Source organism: Cygnus atratus, chromosome 1 (genome assembly GCF_013377495.2).
Source record: "Cygnus atratus isolate AKBS03 ecotype Queensland, Australia chromosome 1, CAtr_DNAZoo_HiC_assembly, whole genome shotgun sequence".
Taxonomy (NCBI): Eukaryota; Metazoa; Chordata; class Aves; order Anseriformes; family Anatidae; genus Cygnus; species Cygnus atratus.
The window spans coordinates 208854667-208879672 of NC_066362.1; the positions used below are offsets into that span (position 1 = coordinate 208854667).

The window sequence follows — 25006 nt, forward strand, 5'->3', positions numbered from 1 at the left end:
GGGACCGCGGGGCGGGCCGGGACGCCAGGGGGCGCGCTCCACGCTCAGCGTCCCGCCCCTGACGCGCCGCGCGCTGCGACGCGGCCTGCGCCCAGCGCGCGCTCGAGCTGCTCGGCGCTGCCGGCCGGTGCGGGCGGGATGGGCCGCGGGCGCCCGGGCGCCCCGCGCGACGCCGCCGTGAGTGTGCGCCGGCCGGGGCGGTGCCTCCCGGGACGTCTCCGCGCAGGCGGGACCTCGGCCCGGCCGGCGGGGCCTGGACGGGCTTCGGGGAGGGGGGAGGCAGACCCGGGCGGCGAGAGGCTGGGGCTCGGCGGCGCCGGTGAGAGCTGCGCAGTCCTCGGAGCCCCTGGGCGCTGCTTGGCCATGTGCGGCCCCGCCGCCCCGCCCCGGTGGGCCCGGGTGTCTCTTGGCCGTGGCGGGGAAGCGCCCGAGTCTGTCAGAAGCGCTAGCGCGGTGTCCTTGTCCCGGCAGGTGCAGGGCACCGGCGGCAGCAGCGCCATCAGCAAGTGCTCGGCGGCGGAGCGGGGCTACATCGAGGACCGGTTCCTGCCGCTCCTGGCGGGGCGGCGGCGGCGGCGTGCGCCGCTTGTCCACCGGTGAGGAGCGGGCGGTGCGGGGGTGCCTGGCATCACGATTCCAGCGAGGGATTTGATGGCTTGGAGGAGCAACAGAGCATATAAGGGAGTTAATTTCATATTGTTATGCTGTCTGATTTGGGAGAAGGAGCTCATATGTTGGCCACCCACATTGTAGGGAAGCATCCAAACCATCTGGATTCATACTTTTCACCCGTTGAATATTTATGCATGCAAAATGGAACAGGTCCAGTTAGGATATCTACATGTTTTCTCTGGGTTATCCATAGTCTTGATGGTTAAGACACTGAATACAGGAGTTCTGTATATATTATCAAGGTCTAGATATGACAAAATCGTCAGACATGGAGAAGCTGAGAGAGAAGGTAAATTTTTTGAAACAGGGTGCCAGTGTTGGAGAAATAATTGAATTTCATTCCACAGGGGTTATTATATCCGTGCCCGTGCTGTAGATCACTGTGTTCAAGACTTTCTGCTGAAGACCCAAAGCTATCCTAGGACACAGGTACAGTTTCTTTGGGTATACTAGTAGTTTCCACTGTACTTGTGAAAAATATTTTTTGCATTTTGGCACTTTTAGCTTATTAGTGCATCTGTTGTGATCCTTCCCGGAAGAGCACAGAGAATCTGACTGTCACTACTGGCTCTCCATTTGTCACTCTGACAGCAATATCTGGGAGGGGACGATATCTATACAATATTCTACCTCTTTTGGTAGATTGCCTGTTTTTGTCATTCAACAGGTTGCGTTCTCGAACTTGAATATTCTTCACAGGTAGATGCTCAGGGTGCTGCTAGAGTTGAATATAACTTTTTTTCTGATACTTTATCTGCAGATCCTGTCTTTAGGTGCTGGCTTTGACTCCTTGTACTTCCGTTTGAAAGACATGGGTCTTCTGCATCACACTGTGATGTATGAGGTGGATTTCCCAAATGTGGCATGCCAGAAAGCTGCTCTGATCAAAACAGCAAAAGAGTTATCAGCACTTGTGGGAGATACTGAAGGGGAACGATTAGGTATGATACTTCTGGAACATGTTGTGGATACTAAATGTTCAGAAGAAACAAACAAAGCTTCAGCCTTTTAAAAGTTAGGCATGATGTCAGAGGAACTAGGAAGTTGTATATGTTCATTTTCTGGGTAAAAAAAAAAAAGGAACAAAGAAACCATTTGTAAGCATTGGGAGATAACTAGAAGATGCATAGCTGACAATGGATTTGTGAAGAGCTCAGTTTCGTTCTGTGACATCTTTTGAAGTACTATGTCCAACTTTGAGCTTACCAATACAAAATGGCAAACTGCTGCATGCTCTGTGATAGGTCAGGAGAATGATTAAGGACTGAAGTATGTTCTGGAAAATGTGGAATGAAATATAACAGAAACATATGCAAGCCACTACATTTAGACTGTAATCTGCAGTTTAAATACAGATGGAGAACAGCTACCAAGTTAAGTAGAACACAAGTTCCTGCCTCCCATGAGCAGTTGAACACGTCTTAGTGAGTAGCTCTTCCATAAGCTGGTCCAGTTTCCTCTTGAATCCATCCTCATTTTTAATATCTACAACGTCCTATGGAAAAGAATTCTGTCCATACTAGGAACTTTCCAGATACTTGAAGTAAAAGACACTTGACAAAACATATGGCAATACCCTGTTCTCTGTGTCCAGAGGACAAGAAGTGAAGGGTAGGCAAGTTAGATATTAGAAGAAAATAACAGGGAACACTGGCATGGGATGCTTATGAAGACCATTTAACCTCCATTAATGGATGCCTTTGAGAACAGTGTAAATTAACAGCTCTCAGGACAGGTGTAATTGTTGGATTGCACTAGTATAGAGGCATAGAACAGGCAATTTCTAAAGTTACTTTACAAACTTGTTAGTTTATGATCTGATTTTGGTTGAAAAGGTTCAACCAGCATACAGCTTATATTCTTATGAAGTACAGAGGTATGCCATGATAATGTGAGTTGACAGTTATTTCTGAGAACAGTGATCTATAAGACTAGTCCTAGTATTTGCAGAGAGTTAGCATGTCCTAGTTCAGAATCCAGTACCATTTTACAAAAATGAAGTTTGGTTTTAAAATAGTAATAATAAAAGAACAAAAAAAACACACCAAAACAAAAACGCCAAACCCACAACTAAATTTAAGAATATTCTTATAGTTGTGAGGGAAAACGTTTGAATTGTAACAAAGCAATGGTACTTTCTTAGCCTGAACTGAAAGGTCCATAAATGAGAGCTCTTGATTCTGAATGATAGTGGTAATATAAAAATGTTATTAAAGTAAACATAATAAAGTTTTATTGTAATAGTAAATATAATTCTATTGGAAATCAGTAGGTGAACTTTGTATTAGGAATAATGGAATTCTAGGTCTGAGTTTAATGGGTCTCTTACTGACGCTTCTTGTTGCAATCCCTTTGTGGTTCATTCAGTTATGGGGTTTTCTTGTATATGTTGCAGAGAAATTGAGTTGATGGGCACAGCCTTATAAATGATTGCTGGTGGAGCTGATTTTCCTGTTTGTCCTTTTTGTTTTCAGTACTGCATGAACACTGTAGTGAGTTTGTATCATTTTTGTCCCACAGGAGTCACTACCACCTTTTCTGGAGAAGATTATAAATTACTGGGAGTGGATTTATCAGAGTTGTCTAAGCTGAGTACAGCCCTAAAAGAAGCAGGACTGGACAATGAAGTCCCCACCCTTTTCATAGCAGAGGTGGTGCTCACTTATATGGAAAACAGCAGGTCAGTTGAGTTATCCTGTGTTAGCTAGGTGGTAAAGTGAGAATAAGCAGCTTCATTGTAAGTCATCTTGGGCTGGGAGACCTGCCGTCTTGTAACTAAAGCTCACGGATTCTGTGCAAGTCCCAAACAGCTCCTTATATCATATGTATGATGTGGTAGTATATTTCCAGATGACATCAGAACAAGAGGCCATGGGCACAAACTGAAACATAGGAGGTTCTGTCTGAACATCAGGAAGCACTTCTTTACTGTGCAGATGATGGAGTACTGGCACAGGTTGTCCAGACAGGCTGTGGAATCTCCTTGGAGATCTTCAAAAGCCATCTGGACATGGTGCTGGATGAGTGGCTCTGGGTGGCCCTGTTGGAGCAGGGATGTGAGCAGATGCATCCAGAAGTACCTGCTGCCTCAGTTGTTCTGTTACTCTGTGAACCTTCTATGTTTTTTTATTTTCTTTAAAAAAAAAGGAAAAAAAAAAGAGAAAAACCTCAAATGATTGATTTTTGATTTATTTCTTCACACATGGTGGAGGACATGTTCATAGGTCCCCAGCACAGGTTTCTCTTTTGTAAATTATCTCTTGTCAGGATGCCTTAATAGCATGCTTTATGATGTTGCAGGAAGATGTATTGCATGTGCCATATAATAACTGGGCCCACAATTATTTAATTATTCTTATGTACATCTGCCTGACAGGTCAGATGCCTTGATTCAGTGGGCAGCAGAGCATTTCTCTCAGGCATGCTTTCTGCTGTATGAGCAGATGCACCCTGAGGACCCCTTTGGACGTGTCATGCAGCAGCATTTTAGCCAGCTGAACTCTGCACTTCATTCTTTGTCACAATACCCTGATTGTGAGGCTCAGCAGAGGCGCTTTTTTGAAAAAGTAAGTACCTGCAGCCCTAGGGCACACATGAAACCTGATTTAGCTGGGAAGGATCATAGAATGATAGAATATCTTGAGTTGGAAGGGACCCATAAGGATCATCGAGTCCGACTCCTGGCACCACACAGGTCTACCCCAAAATTCAGACCAAGTGACTAAGAGCACAGTCCAAATGCTTCTTAAACTCTGACAGGCTTGGTGCCGTGACTGCATCCCTGGGGAGCCTGTTCCAGTGTGCGACCACCCTCTCAGTGAAGAACCTCTTCCTGATATCCAGCCTGAACCTCCTCTGTCACAGCTTGACTCCATTCCCTTGGGTCCTATCACTGGTCACTAAAGAGAACAGATCGGCTCCTGCTGCTCCACTCCCCCTTGTGAGGAAGCTGTAGACCGCAATGAGGTCTCCCCTCAGCCTCCTCTTTTCCAGGCTGAACAGACCAAGTGACCTCAGCCGCTCCTCATACGTCTTCTCCTCTAAGCCCTTCACCATCTTAGTAGCCCTAAGATTGTAACTTTAAATTATTTTGGAAGTCATCATCTGGGCCACTTATGGGTTGAAGCAAACAGGGGCAAGGCGAAGCCACTGCCCTTTGTGGTAAACATGGCTAGTCATTTGAAGGTCTCTGCACCAACTTGCAGCATATGTTCTGGTATGGAATTAAAGCAAGATGGGTTCCTCTGAGGCTTTTAATGTAATTAAGTTTTTCAGAGTTTTACAGGCAAGATGTCTATTCTCATCGCAATGTGGGCTGCTGCTGTTTCAGCTAGACAGTCCTAAAGGCTCATGCAGGCACTTTATTTAAGGTCTTTATTTTCTTGTGGGAAGTGAGTCTCTATTCTTCCAGAAGTAATGATTTTGAGGGATTTCTGTTTTAGGGCTGGACTGAGTGCAGTGTCATGGATATGAATGAGTTTTTCACCTGTTGTACTCCAGAAAATGAACAACAAAGAGTGCAGGCTCTGGAGCCTTTTGATGAATATGAGGTAATCCTCCTCAAGTAACATTGGAAGAAGACTCTCTTCTATATTAGAAAAGCTTCTTATTCCTTCCTCAGTGAGTGATCTGAGGAGACAGTCTTAGCGTAGCAAAGTAGCTGGTGGTGTAAGGGATGCTGTATATACTAAAAGTTCGCATGGGTTCTTTTAATGAAAGAAATCAATTGAGGATTATTTAAATACATAAAAAATATACCTGGTGTAAGGTTCCTGACCTGCAAATGTCTGGGAGCTTTCCTGGGTGGAGTATGTGCTTCTCTTGCATTTTCCTAGTCAACTACCATTTGTCATTGTTGAATACAGTTTACTAGCTTCAGATATCTTTTGGTCTGATTTTGTGATGCCATTCCTATAATTGAAATTCAACTATGACTGTATTCTGTGCCATTTTTGTGTTAACTGCTAGCAAATTTGCAACTATTGGAAGTCTTGGAGAGAAGATAGGACAAGGACAATGAATAACTTTGAGATAAATGTTGTGTAGGATACTTACTAGAAGTTTCCTTTTCAACCTTGTGGATCTCTATTTATAATTTCTAGAAATTTAATAGCACACAGTATGAAAACAATTTAATGTACTTGCATTTATTTTGCCGCCACGCAGGATCTGCTGTGCTACATGGACAAAAACATTGACTGAAAGATTCTGGCAGATTTGCAAAGTAGTGTAGCAATGTCTACAGTAATTATTGTAGATCAAGGAAAATACTCATACAGTGAGAAAGTAAAGACTTTTTACCATTTCCTTATAGAGGAGGTTTACAAGTCCACATCAGACATTCTGCATAAGAGTAAGATACATATAAGCAGAGAGCTCTACAATTAACCTTTCAGATCCAGGTCTTATTGGCAATAAGCTTGATAGAATTAGAAATGCAAAATACATACTTACTGCTGAGGGTGACTAGTTTTTGGAATAATTTTCCTAGAGACAAATAGTGTATTCTTCCACTTTAAGTATTTTGTGGGGTTTTTGGCCTTTTAAATTCATGTTTGTGCTTTCTTGTCACATAATTGGCTGAATTATTCAATCCTCTGGGAATGAACATATTCAATTCCTCAATGTGCACAAAAGCCAGGGTGTAGTTTGGTATTGCTGTTAACTTCCAGTACAGTACTCTGCTTGTGCTTCTGCCTTTGAGTGATTCCACGGCGAAACTGTAAATCATATTTAGGTATTGTCGACCGTCAGAGACCATGTTGCACCTTTGAACATTTGTGATTTCTTTGGAATCACTTACATTCCATGACCTTTATGAAATCTTAAATCCGCTGGTATACAACCTGCAGTCTTTTTTTATGATCAGAACTGGGTAGCATAAAAGGAAGCTGGTTCCAAAAAATCGTGTTCTTTATGCAATTTGTAATGAAGCTATGGAATTCCTTGCTGTAGTATGTTACAGGTGAAGGAGGTTTATGTGAGTTTAAAAAGCAACTGTATAGGTTCCTGGATGAGAAATCCAGGGGCTGTTTGATAAAACAGAAAAGCCCTGGGCTGTAAATTTTTGGGAGAGGGGAAGGTATTACTGTATACGTACTTGTTCTTTCTCAGATTCAGCTTTAGGCCTTTTATTTTGGCCACTGTTGGAAACACTGTTAAGCCATGTTGATTTATGACTTTATCACTCTGGCCATTCTTAGATCCTTACTGCTACTTGCTCTGAGATTCTTGAGAGCCCTTGTTTGTTTTTGTTTCTTTGGCTTTCTACAGGAATGGCATCTGAAATGTTCTCATTACTTTGTCTTGACTGCATCAAAGGGGATGGAACCTTCCTGGACTCCATTGTTATCCAGTATGACAGGTACATACTGACTAGTTTTTATAGTCTTTTATCTCATGCAGGCCCCTGTGAGGAATTTTAGGAGACAGTAAAATTCTGTAAGGAACGAATGCGATGCTACCACCTGATTAGCTTTCTCCATCCTCATCACAATGGTTTCACAGTCTTCAGCGAAGCCAGAGCCACGTCCTGGCTGGTGGTTCTGATCAGTTTCATTCTGTTAATTTATTGAACATTACAGTCCTAACAGTTCTTCCTTCTGTTTATAGATGACTGCAACACAAGGCTACCCTGCTCTTCCTCCTATTTTTGGGATCCACCAGACTCTGTCTTTTCAATTTATTCCCACTTGCCTCCATACATGGCTCTCTGAGCCATTCTATTCTTCCAGGATAGGTTGTTATATGTTATAGCTAGCGCACCATCAAAACAGTCCAGGACAGCACTCAGGACTGTGTAACACAAGTTTTTTTGTTGTTGTTGTTTTGTTATCTCCTGTGGGTGGAATTGTGTATGTAGCATTTCTGTTTCTGAAATGTTCTTCTGTATGTTGCTTTTTTTTTTTAAATGGGAGAAAAGTGGTACAGCAGGAGTAAAGCCAAGACCAAGGCTGTGTTTCCATGTTTCCATGGTAAAAAAGACTTGGCAGCAGTAGCAGTCCAAGAAATTCCTGCATTTGGCTGCTTGCTTCCTTTTTCAGAGTGGAAAGAAGATTATTTTTAACCTGGTTAAGATCACTGGTCTTGTTCGCAGTACAGCACCACAAGCAGTTCTGTCTGCATCTGAAGATTAAAATCTGTGTTATAGGGAGCAGAAAGGGCTGGAAAAGAATCGTAGAATCATAGAATGGCTTAGATTGGACGGAACCTTAAAGATCATCTAATTCCAACCCTCCTGCCATGGGCCCGGACACCTCCCATTAGACCAGGTTGCCCAAAGCCCCATCCAAGCTGGCCTTAAACACTTCAGGGATGGGGCATCCACAACTTCTCTGAGCAACCTGTTCCACTGCCTCAACACCCTCGGAGTAAAGAATTTCTTCTGAATATCTAATCTAAATCTACCCTTTTTTAGTTTAAAATGATTACTACTTTTCCTACAGTCCCTGATAATGAGTCCCTCTCTTGCCCCCTTTAGGTACTGTAAGGCTGCAATGAGGTCTTCCCAGAGCCTTTTCTTCTCCAAGCTAAACAGCCAACTCCTTCAGCCTGTCTTCGTAGGGGAGGTGCTCCAGCCCTCTGATCATCCTTATGGCCCTCCTTTGGGCTCACTCCATGTCCTTCTTGTGCTGGGCACCCCAGAGCTGAACGCAGTACTCCAGAAGGGGTCTCACAAGAGCAGAGTAGAGGTGGACAATCACGTCCCTTGACCAGCTGGCCACACTTCTTTTGAGGAAGCACAGGATATGGTTGGCTTTCTAGGCTGCAAGCACACATTGCTGGCTCGTGTTGAGCTTCTCATCAACCAACACCCCCAGGTCCTTCTCCTCAGAGCTGCTTTCAATCCATTCTCCACCCAGCCTGTATTCGTGCTTGGGATTGCCCTAGCCCAGTTGCAAAGACTGCGCTTGGCCTTGCTGAACTCCATGACATTTGCACAGGCTCACCTCTCAAGCCTGTCGAAGTCTCTGGATGGCATCCCTAACCTCCAGCGTGTTGACCGCACACAGCTTGTTGTCATCGGCAAAGTTGCTGAGGGTGCACTCAATCTCACTGTCCATGTCACCGACAAAGATGTTAAATAGTGCCAGTCGCAATACTGACCCCTGAGGAACACCTCTCGTTACCGACCTCCACTTGGATATTGAGCCGTTGACCGCAACTCTTTGGGAGTTACCATCCAGCCAATTCCTTACCCACCTAGTGGTCCATCCGTTAAATCCATGTCTCCAATTTAGAGACAAGTTGACACAGGGTAGTATAAATCATTACAGCTTGATTTCTAGGGCATGTCAGATTGTCAATTGGCAGTATCAACTTGCTTTGCAATTTTTTCTTTTTGAAAAGATGAATAGATGTGCTTAATCTGTCATTTTAAGTGTGGGTGTTGCTTCTTTGTATGAAATTTAACATGCTTTGTTTCTCATTGCCTTCAGTTCCTCATCATCATGGTCCTGTCAGGATGGTTGGGAGTATCAGTGCATTGGTGTGTGAAGTGCACTCTGAAACTTCTGGCTTGAGACGTTACGGTCACCACTCTGCTCTTATCAAACCCAATGTAATTCTAACCACTGGAGGCTTTGGGGAGGAGAATGGACAGCACTGTCGTATGAGAAATTTTCATGTGCTAATTAAGCATGCAGGCTACTGGAAGGCTGGATGTGTGAAAAAGGAAAATCCCGATAAAAGATGGGGTGAGTATCACAAGTTGGGTATCGATGGCAAGGATAAGGAGGATGTTTTTGTGCTAACTATGAAATAATGTCTAGTGGAAAGTGACGTCAGAGTGCAATTACACTGGCAGTCAAAGAGATGCAAAGGTTCTGAATTTCATGGAAGATCAGTGTGAACTGTGATGTCTTATATCTCTACAGATGAGCGATTGTACCATACTGTGTCATGTCTCTCAAGCACTCTGGCCCTGGTGGTAGGAGGACGAACATCCCCATATGCAGCTTTGGGAATGCTGTGGCTGAAGTTCCCCAAAACCTGTAATGACTTGGATCCAAATGACATTACAGTGGAGCTTGTAAGTCTGCAGCCTGCTGCTGAACCATTTGCTTTGCGCTGGAGACACAGTACAACTGAAGTAATATTCAAAGGTAAAAATGGGAAACCCGGGCTACGGTCATTCCATGATGCTTTTTCTCCACCGTTCCTTCACTGACACTCTCTTCCCCTGCTCCAGCATGGTGTTCCTCCCACAGGATGCAGTCCTTCCCGAACTGATCATATGTGAGCTTCCCACAGGCAGCAACTCTTCAAGAATTGCTCCCATATGGGTCCATACTATGGGGTCCATCCTTTAGGAGCAAACTTTTCCAACAGGGGTCCCCCATAGGTGGCAGCTCCTGCCAGATCACCTGCTCCTGCATGGGTTCCTCTCCACAGGCTACAGCACCAGCACAGATTCTTCTCTGGCAGGGGCTCTCCATGGGCCGCAGCCTCCTTCAGGACATATTCACCTGCTCCACCATGGCCTCCTCCACGGGCTGCAGCATGGAAATCTGCTCCACCATGCTGCTCCACCATCTGCTCCACTCCGTGGGCTGCAGGGGGATGGCCTGTTCCACCATGGGCATCTCCACAGGCCATAGGGGAACTTCTGCTCCAGCACCAGGAGTAGTTCCTGTTCTCCTGCACTGACCTTGGTGTCTGCATGGCTGTTTCTCACTCTTCTCTTGGGCTACTTTTGCGCAGGAGTTTTTTTCCCTTTCTTAAACATGCTCTCACAGAGGCACAAACAACATCACATAGTGTCTCGCCTCTGGCCAGCAGCAGATTCCTTTTTGGAGCTGGCTGCAACTGGCTCTTATTTGACATGGGATAGCTTCTGGACTCTTCTCACGCTTGCACCCCCCTGCTACCAAAACCTTGCCACATAAACCCAATACAGGGGGAAGGTGTTTTAGTTTGCTTTTAGTTTCTCACTGTTCTAGCCTGTAAGTTATAGGTTATAAATCATATTAACCTCCCTATGCTGAGTCTGTTTTGCCCATGATGATAACTGGTGAGTGATCTCCTTGTCCTTATCTCAACCTTTCAGCCCTTTCCATCATATTTTCTCCTTTTCCTTTGAGGAGGGGGAGTGAAAGAGTGGCTATGGTGATTTCAGCTGCCCATCAGGGTGAAACCACCACACACTCCTAGTTTTAACACAACTATCACAGAATGAGTACCCGCTAAAGTACAAAAGAAATTAAAAAGGGCTCTTCTTGAAACGTGAAATGTGATCATTTCTGATCACATATGCCACGTAATCCCCAGTGGTAAGTAGGATTTAAACCTAGGTATATAATTTGTTTTGGAAGACTGATTCTTTGAGATCATTTATGGCTGAAGTGATTCATAATTGATCATGCCAGAAAAAAGTTTCAGGACTTCCTCTCTGAAGAGCAGTGTTTTAATTTTAGAGCATTATGGAGTAGGATCCCTAGCTCTTTTTTTTGGAAGAAGTGCCTCAGAAGAAATGTTGCACTTCTGTTAGCAGTTGATAACTATTCATTAGTTCTGAGGTGTAGAATCAAGACCAGCAATGGCACACTGAAGGTTTCTCTAGTAAAGATAATGACTGTAATGGATGAAAACTAGAGCAGTTGTTAGCTAGTCAGTGGTGAGACTGAGAGTGGAATTCAGGAGGTTAAAGCTGTCCTTTCTTAAGCTATGTCATTCTCTACTAGCTGGCAAGGTGTTACTGAAGGAGAGCGCCAGGGGAATTGCTAAGCAGTTGTTAATCTAGTCTATAGTATAAGCATACTTTGAATTTGTGGGGCAGTGTTTAATTAAATGGATAAATAAAATGTTATGAATAATACAGTGCTTTTATCTTTGTTAGATTGTATTGTGTCATCTTATTTTGCCTTGATTTTGCTTTTCAGCAAAAGTAATTGATCAATACTTGTGTTACTTGCACAGTCCATTATGAAAATGTGATGCACATTCTTGACATCTACCCAGACTACTAGTGTACCTTTTGTACCTCCTTTTTGAGGCTTCTCTGGATTCTCCAACACACTTAAATTACGTTGATCTCCCTTTTCTGTGAAAAAATGCATTCTTGCTGTCTTAGGAGGATTCATCTCTTTTGTTGTTTTCTGTCAATCCATGTCATTGTGTTGCTATGATTTATGTTCTTAGGGTTTTCTAGAGGTGTCATCTTTCCCTTGTCTGAATTTTCATTCCTTAACTCCATTATTTGTATTTAAAAACATGTTTGTTCCTTTTGGTTTTGTGACTGTGTTGTGTGAATTACGTTCAGACTTTAAACATTCAGACAGTACATAGTGTAAGTGGGTGATGGGGGTGTTCTCAATGATCACAAACATGAAGTATATGGCATCTCAGTGAAAATATTTTTAGTTCTACAAGTGCTTTATAAAAAAACTAGATAAAAGAGTGATGCTTGTATCTATTAAACAATTTATTGCATTTATTGTTAAAATTTGGAAATGTTGTGAAATGTTAATCAAGTTGCTGTATGTCTTCGTATAAACAGTGTATACAGCTGCATGACCAGCTATCTCAGCTCAGCTTTCCTTCCATGCAAATAGAAATTTTTGCTTTTGTGAAATTGCAAATTCTAACTTCTCTTTCCCCCTCATTCTGTTTTTCTGCAGGTGAGAAGTACCTCTTTATGTATGGAGGCCGCTCTGCTGCGCAGCCAGTGCTAGGAGATTGGTATTTCCTGCACACTCCAGAAATTTCCTGCACTGTGGTAAGAACATAGGGAGGCCCTGGGGAATAGAAAGTGCTGCTCTATTGGAAGCTCAACTAAATCACAGTGGTATCACCGTACTTAAGCAGATGGTAGACTGCATGATTCCAGACTGCATGGAGGAAATTCTGTTCACAGTTGTTAGAAGTAGCGGTCACTTCCAGCAGCCCTGGGCTTAGAAATTCCTCCTTACTGGCCACTGGAATCCTCTCCAGTGTTCCCAGAGACCTGGGATGTATCTGTCCCAGGCTAATAGACATGGCAGCTGTTTTCCTGTGTGCAGGTTCAGCCGGTAGTGAAGCTGACTGTATATCCCAGAGACACATAGATATGTGTATGTATAGAATGCACTGGCATGGCCAGCTACACTGACTGCTACAGATAAGATGATGCTTTCGACAACACCCATGTATAACATTACCAGGACTCACATGAAATGCAGAGGGTCAAGTGCCTTTAGTTCCCTCCCTCCTCTTTGGCTGATAAGGAAGTTCACTAGTCAGAGCACACATGCCTCTACTCTGTAGATTGACAGGCATGTGTGCATTTGCAGTTCCCTCAAGTATCAGTACAGTCCCTCTGCACATCTGAGATTCCTGCCCGGATCCTGAGCTCTCTTACCTGCTCTGTGAGTCTCCTGATTGCCAGCTAGTACAGCTTGAAATTTGCTAGCAAACATTTGTGCACACTTATATCTTACAGAATCACAGAATGGGTGGGGTGAGAAGGGACTTTCTGAAGATCATCTAGTCCAACCCTCCTGCCGAGCAGGATCACCTAGAGCACATTGCACAGGATAGCAGCCAGGCGGGTTTTGAATATCTCCAGAGAAGGAGCCTCCACAACCTCTCTGGGCAACCTGCTCCAATGCTCTGTCACCCTCACAGTAAAGAAGTGCCTCCTCATATTGAGCTGGAACCTCCTGTGCTTCAGTTTGTGCCCATTGCCTCTCACCCTGTTGCTGGGCACAACTGAAGAGAGACTGGCTCCATCCTCTCGACACCCTCCCCTCAGATATTTATACACACTGATGAGGTCTCCCCTCAGTCTTCTCTTTTCCAGGCTAAACAGGCCCAGTTCTTTCAGCCTGTCCTCATACAACAGGTGCTCCAGTCCTCTCATCATCTAAGTAGCCCTCCTCTGAACTCACTCCAGTAGTTCTATGTCCCACTGGTACTGGGGAGCCCAGAACTGGACACAATACTCAAGGTGTGGCCTCAACAGGGCTGAGTAGAGGGGGAGGATCACCTCCCTTGACTCACTGGCGACACTCTTCCAAATGCACCCCAGGATACCGTTGGCCCTCTTGGCCACAAGGGCACATTGCTGACTCATGGTCAGCCCGCTGTCGACCAGGACTCCCAGGTCCCTCTCTGCAGAGCAGCTCTCCAGCAGGTCAGGTCCCAGCCTGTATTGGTGCTTGGGGTTATTCCTCCGTAGGTGCAGGACCTTACACTTGCCCTTGTTGAACTTCGTGAGGTTCCTCTTGTCCCAACCTTCCAGCCTGTCGAGGTCCCTCTGAATGGCAGCACAGCCCTCTGGGGTATCAGCCATTCCTCCAAGCTTTGTGTCATCAGCAAACTTGCTGAGGGTGCACTTATCTCACAGGCACCCTGCAGTCATTGATCTCTTGAATACCAGCATGTCTACTACCTCTGCCTAAGCCCCTAGACCTCCTGCTAGAGGTGGGAGGCTGGCTAGACCAGCTGGCTGGACCAGCTGAAAGTTTGCTAGTGAATCAGAGATGTGTGCATCCCATGCACATGTGGTTCAGGAAAGATAGAAACACACTGGTTCCCTCTCCATCAGCTGGCATCTGGGCACATGAGCCCTGGTCCTACTCATGCAGCTGGTGCTGAGACTCTGACTTGGTTCAGTTACCCAGGTTCCTCCATGTAGTTGCATTTGGGACATACACAAGTCCTGTGACCTGTGGTCTTGTCCCATTAGCTGAAGCCAAAAACCTCACTTGCTGCAGTTGCTGCCCGAGGCTCACACTCATGCTGCAGGGCCAGGGGTACCTACAACCCCTGTTTGAATCCAGCTAGTGGTTCCAAATTCACTCTCACTGGTCCCTGCCAGTATCTAGCAGTCTGAACACAAAGCCTTTGAGAGCCATGAAGGTGCTCACTAGATTTGTGGCCCCTCCAACTGCTGATGCTAAGACCCTCACTTTTTCTAGTTGCTAGCACTGAAGGCCCTGGAGTCCTTCACCGTTACTGTGACTCCATTTGCTTTGCTGGCCCCATATTTTCTAATGTGCGCCTCTGCAGTTGAAGACACCTAGTTCTTGCATCACTCTGGTGTATGGTGTAGAGAATGGGATGACAAAAAAGATAGTTAAGAAAGTATTTAATCACAAGATAAGCTAGGTTGTGGTGATCAGGCACAGGGCACGTGTGCTGGCCAGTAACTATTTACATGCAACCAGTCCCTTTTTATTTATTTCTCATGTTTGTTCTCCAACAATCCCCTTTCCCTAAAAATTCCTTAACAAGTTTTGTGTAGTCCCGCTGGCACCTCACCACTCCAAGTATCACAAATCCTCATGTTCTTAATTTCTTCCCTCTTAGAATTGTTGTGAAGTCCAGGCTGGCCTTCTCCAAAGCTATGCTCGGAATTTCTTAATGGCCCATGGATTAGCGATTGGAGATTTTTGGTCTATTTTATTAACTAACACAATATTTTTGGTTTAGCTTTTTAAAGATGGAGTGTATTTTAAAAATAGTGAATAGCACAATTATAGGGTGAGCTACCCATAATAATAGGAGATCACAAGCTAAACGTGGGTGAGTAGTATGATGCCTTTGTGGAAGACCTGAGCTAAATGGTAAGGTATATAACTAGGAATGTTATCTGTAAGACACGTGAATTGGTGCTTCCATTCTGTTCAGTGCTCTTAATCTGAGCAGTACCCTTGCATAACACGCAAAGCTGATTATTGAGAAAAATTGTTGTGCCAGGTGGGAATCCCTCTTGGCTGATGGTGATGGGACTGGGGATAACCAGACCTAAACCACAAAGATTCAGGTGTTTGCATCAAAGGGTCAGGGTGGTGTAAGCCAGCAGGCAGTGCATGCTGACAGCTGAGGAAGGAGATGGGAGCATTGGAAACACTGAAGACTGCAGTAGTGCCAGTACTCAGAGGAGGGGAGGGAGCAGAGTGCTTCACTGTGCACAACTAAGAATTGTGAAGATAGTGAAGTGTTGCAATAGACTGCCAAAAGAGGTAAGAAATTCTTGTCACTGCAGACTTTCAGAAATTATTAGATGACTGTCTTGCCAGATGATAATAGATACAGTTAATAGTTAGTTACAGTTACACAGCCATAGGATAAAGGGATGGACCACATGGCCTCTTAAATTTTCTTCACAGTTTATTTGTTATGATATTCCTTTAAACTCCTTGATATTTTTTCCATTAGTGCTTGCCCTAAAGGTTTTCTTTCTGCACGTTTGTCCTGCAGCTCAGTATTTTGTCTTGCTTTTTGCTTTGAACCACTAATCACCAGCTTTGCCTTAGGAGGGCCAAGGAGAATCTCCATCCTTTACTGGACATAGAGGGTAACATGACTATTGAGGATAAGGAAGAGACTGAAGTTCTTAATGCCTTCTTTACATCTGTCTTTACTAACCAGATCACTTATCTTTGGAGTACTCAGCCTCCCAACCTAGAAGTCTGGGATGGGGAGCAGAAGAAACCCCCCACAGTTCAGGTGGAAACAGTTCGAGACCTGCTGCTTCACCTGGACTGTCCGTGGGGCCAGGTGGGATCCACCTGAGGGTGCTGCGGGAGTTGGTGGATGTGATTGCTGGGATGGTTTCCATCATCTATCAGCGGTCATGGTCATCCAGAGAGGTCCCGGATAACGGAGACTTGCTAATGTGACACCCATCTATAAGAAGGGTTGTAAGGAGGACACGGAGAACTACAGGCCTGTCAGCCTGATCTTGGTGCCAGGGAAGGTGATGGAACAGGTCATCTTGAATGCAATCACACAGCATGTGTGGGACAGCCAGGGGATCAGGCCCAGTCAGCATGGGTTCCTGCAAGGCAAGTCATGCCTGACCAACCTCATCTCCTTCTATGACCAGGTGACCCGCCTGGTGGATGAGGGAAAGGCTGTTGATGTAGTCTACCTAGACTTCAGCACGGCCGTTGACACGGTCTCCCACGGTATTCTGGAGAAGCTGGCAGCCCATGGCATGGACAGGTACACTCCTTGCTGGGTTAAAAACTGGCTGGGCGACTGGGCCCAGAGAGTAGTGGTGAACGGAGTGAAATCCAGCTGGCAACCAGTCACCCGTGGTGTTCCCCAGGGGTCGGTGTTGGGATCCGTCCTCTTTCATATCTTTATTGATGGTTTGGATGAGGGAATTGAGTGCACCCTCAGTAAGTCTGCAGATGACACCGAGTTGGGGGGAAGTGTCGATCTGCTGGAGGGTAGGAAGGCCCTGCAGAGGGACCTGGACAAGTTGGGTCAATGGGCAGAGGCCAAGGGATGAGGTTCAACATGGCTCAGTGCCGGGTCCTGCACTTTGGCCACAACAACCCCATGCAGCGCTACAGGCTTGGGGCAGAGTGGCTGGAAAGCTGTGCAGAGGAAAAGGATCTGGGGGTGTTGATTAATGCTCGCCTGAACATGAGCCAGCAGTGTGCTCAGGTGGCCAAGAAGGCCAACGGCATCCTGGCTTGTGTCAGGAGTAGTGCAGCCAGCAGGAGCAGGGAGGTGATCGTCCCCCTGGGCTTTGCTCTGGTGAGGCCGCACCTCAAGTGCCGGGTTCAGCTTTGGGCCCCTCGCTACCAGAAGGACATCGAGGCCCTGGAGCGTGTCCAGAGAAGGGCTCCGAAGCTGGTGAAGGACCTGGGACACAAGTCCTGTGAGGAGCGGCTGAGGGACCTGGGGGTGTTTGGTCTGGAGAAGAGGAGGCTCAGGGCAGACCTTATTGCTCTCTGCAACTGCCTGAAAGGAAGGGGTGGTGAGCTGGGGGTCAGCCTCTTCTCACAGGTAACTAGTGATAGGACCAGAGGGAATGGGCTCAAGTTGCACCAAGGGAGGTTTAGGTTGGAAATGAGACATTTCTTCTTAGAAAGAGTAGTCAGGCATTGGAATGGGATGCTGAGGTGGCATCACTGTCCCTGGGGGTGTTTAAGGAGAGGTTGGACTTGGTCCTTAGGGCCATGGTTTAGTGGGTGACATTGGTGGTAGGGTGATCGTTGGACCACATTATCTTGAGGTCTTTTCCAACCTTAATGATTCTATGATTCTATAATCCATGTGTTTGTAAACTTAAGGTTCACAGGTGTGTCTTGAACAGAGAGCAGCGTGCAAGAAGGAAAACAAAGTTACTTCTAATAAATGTGCAGAAATAAAACTCTATAAAGGCTGAACAATATTAAATAGGAGCCAGAGAAATACTGAAGACAGTGTAGATGGAAACACTTCTATGTAGCCATCCTTAGAGGAAACCCCCATGTGTGCAGCTTGAGGGTTTTTTTATTCTTCCCTATTTACTCAGGCATATAATGATAGGACAAGAGGGAATGGTTTTAAGCTAAAAGAGAGTGGATTTAGATTAGATGTTAGGAGAAAAATCTTTACTTGGGGTGGTGGGGCAGTAGAACAAGTTACCCAGAGAAGTTGTGGATGCCCCATCCCTGGAGGTGTTCCAGGCCAGGCTGGATGAGGCTTTGGGCAACCTGATCTACTGGGTAATATCCCTGCCCACGTCAGGGGGATCAGAACTGGATGATCTTTAAGGTCCCTTCCAACCCAAGCCATTCTATGATTCTTTGATTCTCTGATTCTACGATTGTGCTTATTCAGTCTGTTCCCCTCCCCAGCTGTACCTATCCTATGGCAGGAAGGAAAGGAATATTGTATCCCACAGAAGACAGAATGGGAAGAGAGGCAACCTTCAGGCTTGGACTTATGTTTTCTTAGATTCCTGTCGAGGGTCCAGTACCAGAAGGCCGTCACTCTCACAGTGCCTGTAGTTGGAAAGGAGGAGTGCTAATTGCAGGAGGTCTGGGAGCAGCTGAGCAGCCCTTAGGTTCAGTTTTCTTTCTGAGGGAGGCTGAACACGGCTTTCAGTGGCAGACAGTAGAGACACACCCTCCTCTCATCCCAAGGTAAGTAGAAGGTGTTCAGCAGTGAATCCTTGGCCTGCCTCTTGCTGTCTCCCATTATTAATGGAGTTAATCTAATTTTGAACTCACAGGTATTCACATACTGCTCACGTGCATGATGGAAAACTTCTGCTTGTTGGCGGAGTGTGGCTTCACTCATTCACTGTGCCAGGCATCACCGTCATTGACTTAATAACTGGTCTCTGCTTGGACTACACAATTAATGTGGTAAGTACTGAATTTTTTCTTTCAGGGTAAACAGTGTTGTGTGAAGGAAGGTGGTAACTTCAGGGCCTTTTCTTGAAATGGAATAGGGAATGCAAAGGAGTCAAATTTGTGAGTGGTAGAATTTGAGATTCTACCTGTTTGTGGTAGAATCAAATTCTGAAGTGCTTTGACCAGCCTTGAGAACATAATCGTCTTAAGAGAGGGAGAGTCTGAGAGTGCAAAAGACAGAAGGGCACAGAGCGGCACTATTTCAAGACTGGGAGCAGAACTGAGATGTGCACAAACATAGCAATTTCAGGATGTCAGTGGATGATGAGAATAGATAAAACCAGAGCCTCAGTTAGTCTTTACGAAGGTCTGTGGTATTATTTCACTAAAAACTTAACAGTGGAAATTGCTGTGTGCTGTAGCTGCTGCCTGAAATACAAGAAGAAAACAGCATGGAAGTACTGGAAACTCCAATTAAATATAAGACAACTTTTTACTGTAAGGGTGATTGAACATTAGAACAAGTTCTTCTGAGTGTGGAGTCTCCATCCTTGGAGATAATGCAAAACCTGACTAGGAAAGGTCCTGAGCAACTTGCTGTAGTTGAGCCTACTTTGAGCTGGGGTGGTTGTACTAGATGATACCCAGAGGTCCCTTCCAACCTCAACTTTTCTGTGATTCTTTTCAGTAATTCACTGCAAAACAATCATAGAATCATTCAGCTTGGAAAAGACCTCAAAGATCATCTAGTCCAACCTTTAACCTAGTACTGACAAGTCCACCCCTAAACCATGCTACTAAGTTCTACATCCAGACGTTTCTTGAAGACCGCTAGGGATGGTGACTCAACCACTTTCCTGGGCAGCCTATTCCAATCCCATATAACCCTTTCTGTAAAGAAATTTTTCCTAAGATCCAACCTAAGCCTCCCCTGGCACAGTTTGAAGCTATTTCCCCTCATCTTACCACTTGGTGCTTGGGAGAAGAGCCCAGTCCCAACCTCGCTACAACCTCCTTTAAGGTAAATATAAAGTACAATAAGGTCTCCCCCGAGCCTTCTTTTATCCAAGCTAAACAACCCCAGCTCCATCAGCTGCTTCTCATAAACCTTAATCTCTCAAACATAAGACCTAATCTCCTCAGTCATACAAGTGTGCTTGTTACACAACAGGATTTTGTCATAGTCTGGGCAAAACTTGCCTAAATCTGAACCTGTCTATGTGAGTAGCCCTCATCTGTGATAATACTGGCTGGAGAAAGCTCCTCTTGCTTTAAAAGCTTTTATTTTTCTTTTACATAATGTAACAGATTTCCTGAGAAACCAAGGATAGGATCCACATGTACAGATGAAACTGAAGTTTGTAACAGATTTGTTTTTTATGATAGGCAGTATGAAGACATCTGGCTGACATTGCAGCTTTTTCCATAGCAGTGATGATGGTACAATAGTAATGAAGTTTTATCTAAAATAATAGAGCTATATAAAAAATATAAGATAAAATTTAATGTATATGACATCTCTCGTATGATTCTGTAATGTATGTGACCATGGTAACTCTGTGCATGGCTACTTTAAGCACATAGAGAGTTACTAGCCAAAAACTTTTGGCGCCGTCACCTTCTAACCCATGTATAAAAGCAGTAATACTAATAGTATCCAGTACTGCACAGAAAACCAACGTTTCCAGTCTTTCAAAACTTGGGACCAATCTACATACGCTACACAATACTGTCAATACTTGAGAACAGAACTGGTAGGTTCTAAAGCCTACAGATTTGCGCTTAAGTCAAGCCAAACAATTCATGAGCAAAAACAGCTACCGATCTTTCTGCATCCATATTATAGAATTGCAGAATAACTGAAGTTGGAAGGGACCTCTGGAGGTCATCTGGTCCAACCCCTGCTCAAGCAGGGCTACCTATAGTCACCAGAACCAAGTCCACTTGGCTTCTGATTATCTCCAAGGAAGGAGACTTCATAACTTCTCTGGGCAACCTGCACCAGCAATCCATCACCTGCATAGTAAAGAATGCTTCCTGATGTTCAGACAGAACCTCCTGCATTTCCGTTTGTGCCCACTGCCTCTTGTCCTGGCACTACCACAGAAAAGAGCCTGGCTCCAGCATCTTTGCATCCTCCCTTCAGGTATTTATAGACACTGATGAGGTTCCCCTGAGCTTTCTCTTTTGCAGGCTGAACAATGCCAGCTCTCTCAACCTCTTCTCATAGCAGAGGTGTTACACTCTCATTAGAATCCTTGTGGCCCTATGTTGTACTCTTTTTAGTGTGTCCATGTCTTTCTTGTACTTGGGGCCCCAGCACTGGACCTAGCACTCTGGGTGTGGCCCCACTAGTGCTGAACAGAGGTGCAGGATCACCTCCCATGACTTGCTGCCAATTCTTTGCCTAATGCAGCCCAGGATACCTGGCGCTTTCTTTGAAACGAGGATGCATTGCTAGTTCATGTTCAGCTTAGTGTCCACCAGGACCCCCCAGGTTCTTCTCTGCACAGCTGCTTTCCAGGTGGGTGACCCCCAGTATGTCCTGTGGCCTGGGGTTGTTCCTCCTCGGGGCAGGACTTTGCACTTCTCCTTGATGAACTCCATGAGGTTCCTGTCAGCTCATCTCTCCAGCCTGTCCCGGTCCCTCTGGATGCTAGTATGCCCCCCTGGTGTATCTGCCACTCCTATCAGTTTTGTGCCATCTGCAGACTTGCTGAAGATGCGCTCTGCCCATCATCGAGATCATTAATGGAGATGTTAAATAGGATTGGACACACTGTTGACCTCTGTGGTAGAATGCTAGTTATTGGCCTCCAGATGAACTTTGTGCCACTGATCATCACTGTCCGGGCTTGGCCATTCAGCCAGTTTTCAGTCCACCTTACTATCTGCTCATCTAGCCCATAGATCACCGGCTTGTCTGTGAGAATCTTATGGGGGATAGTATCAAAATAAGATAAGAGGTGATCTGAGACAGCCAGCATGGCTTCACCAAGGGTAAATTGTGCCTGACCAATCTGGTGGCTTTCTACAATGGAGTGACTGCATTGTTTGACAAGGGAAGACTGACCGATGTCATCTGCCTGGACTTCTTCAAGGCCTTTGACACAGTCCCACATGACATGCTGGTCTCCAAATTGGAGAGGTATGGATTTGATGGGTGGACCGTTCAGTGGATAAGATGTTGGCTTGAAGGTCACACCCAGAGAGTAGTGGTCAATGGCTCTATGTCCAAGTGGAGGCCGGTGACGAGTGGTGTACCTCAAGGGTCTGTCCTGAGGCCACTACTATTTAGTATCTTTTTCAGTGACATAGACAGTGGGATCGAGTGCACCCTCAGCAAATTTGCAGTTGACACCAAGCTGAGAGGTGCGGTTGATACGATAGAAGGAAGGGATGCCATCCAAAGGGACCTGGACAGGCTGGAGAAGTGGTCCCACGTGAACCTAATGAGGTTCAACAAGTCTAAGTGCAGGGAGCTGCACTTGGGCCAGGGCAATCCCAGACAGGAGTACAGACTGGGAGAAGAACTCATTGAGAGCAGCCCTGCAGAGAAGGACTTGGGGGTTCTGTTGGATGAAAAGCTCAAAATGAGCCAGCAGTGCGTGCCTGCAGCACAGCAGGCCAACTGCATCCTGGGCTGCATCAACAGAAGTGTGACCAATGGGTTGAGGGAGCTGATTGTCCCCCTCTGCTCAGCCCTTGTGAGGCCCCAGTCGGAGTACTGCATCCAGGTCTGGAGCCCCCAGCACAAGAAGGAGGTGGAACTGTTAGAACAGGTCCAGAGGAGGGCCACAAAGTTGATCAGAGGGCTGGAGCACTTCTCCTATGAAGATAGGTTGAGAGAGCTGGGGCTGTTCAGCCTCAAGAAGAGCAGGCTCTGGGGGGTGACCTCATTGTGGCTTTTCAGAACTTACAGGAGGCTTATAAAAAAGATGGAGAGCAACTCTTTGTTCAATCAGATGTTGACAGGACGAGGGTGAATGGTTTTAAACTAAAAGAGGGGAGATTTAAATTAGAGGTTAGGAGGAAATTCTTCATTCAGAGAGTGGTGAGGCACTGGCACAGATATGAAGTATCTCTATAGCATTGTATGAGGTATACATCTGTTGAAGTCCTGTGTGTTCAAAGATTACTTCCGAAGTCTGATCCAGATTGGTGGAAGCAATAATTGGAACAGATTTTACCAGGTGCCTAAGTGGTGAACTTACTCCATTTCCATTTGCTCCCTAGTATGGAAAAAAAAAAAAGTCCCACCCTAAGATGTTGGATTTCTGAGTCATTAGAGAAGCTACTAGTTCTCATTCCCTTTCTGAATTTTGAGTACTTTGTCCAGACATCCTACTCCTCTATGTCCAGTTCCCCATCTTGACCTTTGTGTACCTCTCCAGAATGTGACTGGCTGGTGTCCCCCAGACTACACAGGCTTCTGTTTCAGGCTAAGGACTTAAAATCTTCTCTTTCTTTTCAGGAGCATTTGGAGTGGCCATTAATGCTGCATAATCATAGTAGTGTTTTTCTGCCAAATGAAAAGGAGTTGTTGCTTATTGGTGGTGGTGGGAACTGCTTCTCCTTTGGGACACACCTGAACCCAAAGCCCGTCTCACTGAGCCTCAGAAATATTCTGACCAGCCACTAATTGGGACCAAACAGGACTGAACAGTGCCACTGCATCATGGTGAGACAGCTATTTGCTTGCAGATCCAAGAATGAAATGTTACCACAAAGGTTTTCTATCCAGAATGCATTTGTAAAGGTGGAATAAGGAGAAGGGTTTAGGAGGTAAAGTTATGACAAGCATGCATACTTCATTGATTTTTTTTTTAAATTTTATTTATTCTTTGTTTTGCTGCAAGTGAAGTGTCCCGGAAGTAGCTCTGTGGTGGTAGCGGTAGCCCTTAGAGGTAAAATGAGGACCAGTCCTGCATTCAAAAGGGACCTAAGTTTGCACAGTGCTGACTTGGAAGCAAAGTGAAGCCACTGAGTTAAAAAGCCATTGGAAATATGCAGCCAAGCATAATTAAATAAGTGAAACAGAATGTGTCATAGGTCATATTTGAACATTTCTAAAAGTCACACCAGAGAGATGAAGGAATTAATTATACCTCTGCCTCATCCTGTGAGACCACAAGCCATTGAGTAACTGTAAGCTGGGATTCTCAGGAGACATACTGAGAGTCTTGGGTTCCTTCTCTGCTTGCCACCCAAGGCCTTACGGATGAAAAATTTTAGGCTTGATGTTTTTCCCTTTGAAATACCAAAAGCAATATTGAGTAGCCTACTTCCGGTGTCTCTGTTGGTAATAGCTGCATACTTTCGCACTTATCCTTGTGACTTTCCCTTTCAAATACTGGAAATGCGGAGACTGTTAAACAGTCATCTCTGCTATGGTGTGTTTTGTTTTTTACTTCCCCAAACCAAAAATGTCATGAGCCAGTAACAGTAAAATTTCTATTACTCTCAGTTGTCCTTGTTGTCACAGTTGTGCCTCTGTTGTGCTCCTTGGCCAACCCTCTTGATCATCCTTGTCCTGCTCCCTGCCCCCTGGGTGGTTCTTCTGTCCCTTTGCCCCGCTGTCTGTCTCTTTTCTCTCTCGCTGTTTGTGTCCTGCTTGTGCCCTTTTCCTTCGTTTTTCTTCCTCCTTCTGTGCCTCGTCGCAGCCTGTGGCCGCAGGAGGCAACGGTTCCCCACGGGACGGATGGAGAGATGGACAGAGGGAGGGATGCTGTTTTGTGCCCGAGCCCTGTGGCCCCCCAAGGGAAGGGGAGAATGTACAGGCAGGGAGCCCCACTGCAGCCTCCCTCCCTCCTAGTAGTCCTGTGCACGAGTTAATAGTTTGCCTTCTGGCTTGCACTCCCATCTGTGTTTGTAGCCCTGTGTCCAGTGGCCATCACCATGTCTGTGGGTGCAGGTTCCGTAGCAGGGTGGGTGCAGGGGGGCGGGGCCTTGGGGGTTGACCCTGTTTTCAGCGGCCGCGGGAGGGGTGTTGTCGATGGATGCAGACGACCCCTCTGGGTGTGGAGGTCATCTTGCCAGGGGGCTGCAGGAGGGTAGTGGGACAAAGGAAGGGGGGCGGTTAGGCCTGTGCTGTCTTTGTGCCCTGGGGCAGGTGTGATGGGGGGGCTGGGGTTCCCCAGCAAGGAAGAGGGGAGGGGAGAGTGTCAGGGAGGCTGGGGCCCGCGGGATCGGCAGCTGGGGCAGAGAAACAGCCGGCGGTGGGCGGCAGCCGCGGAGCAGGAGCAGGGTAGGGACGCCGGGCTGGCCGTGCC

The 25006-nt window shown here is 45.8% G+C and overlaps 1 protein-coding gene across 5 annotated transcripts; it reads left to right on the forward strand.

Moving 5' to 3' along the window:
- Positions 1-55: 55 nt before the first annotated feature.
- LCMT2 (leucine carboxyl methyltransferase 2) lies at positions 56-24200 on the forward strand. Of its 5 annotated transcripts, XM_035569487.1 has the most exons (14): positions 56-177; positions 472-596; positions 1020-1101; positions 1433-1613; positions 3193-3352; positions 4049-4238; positions 5115-5222; positions 6946-7036; positions 9111-9368; positions 9549-9776; positions 12291-12388; positions 18334-18521; positions 18611-18746; positions 23209-24200. In XM_035569487.1, the coding sequence occupies exons 1-14, from the start codon at positions 139-141 to the stop codon at positions 23374-23376; spliced, it is 2052 nt and encodes a 683-aa protein (XP_035425380.1). In that variant the 5' UTR covers positions 56-138; the 3' UTR covers positions 23377-24200. The 5 variants fall into 5 exon arrangements, 4 of the variants coding, with proteins under 4 accessions (XP_035425380.1, XP_035425382.1, XP_035425377.1 ...); XM_035569489.2 differs by lacking the exon at positions 5115-5222 and having other exon boundaries at positions 70-177; XM_035569484.2 differs by lacking the exon at positions 56-177 and having other exon boundaries at positions 342-596.
- Positions 24201-25006: the final 806 nt, after the last annotated feature.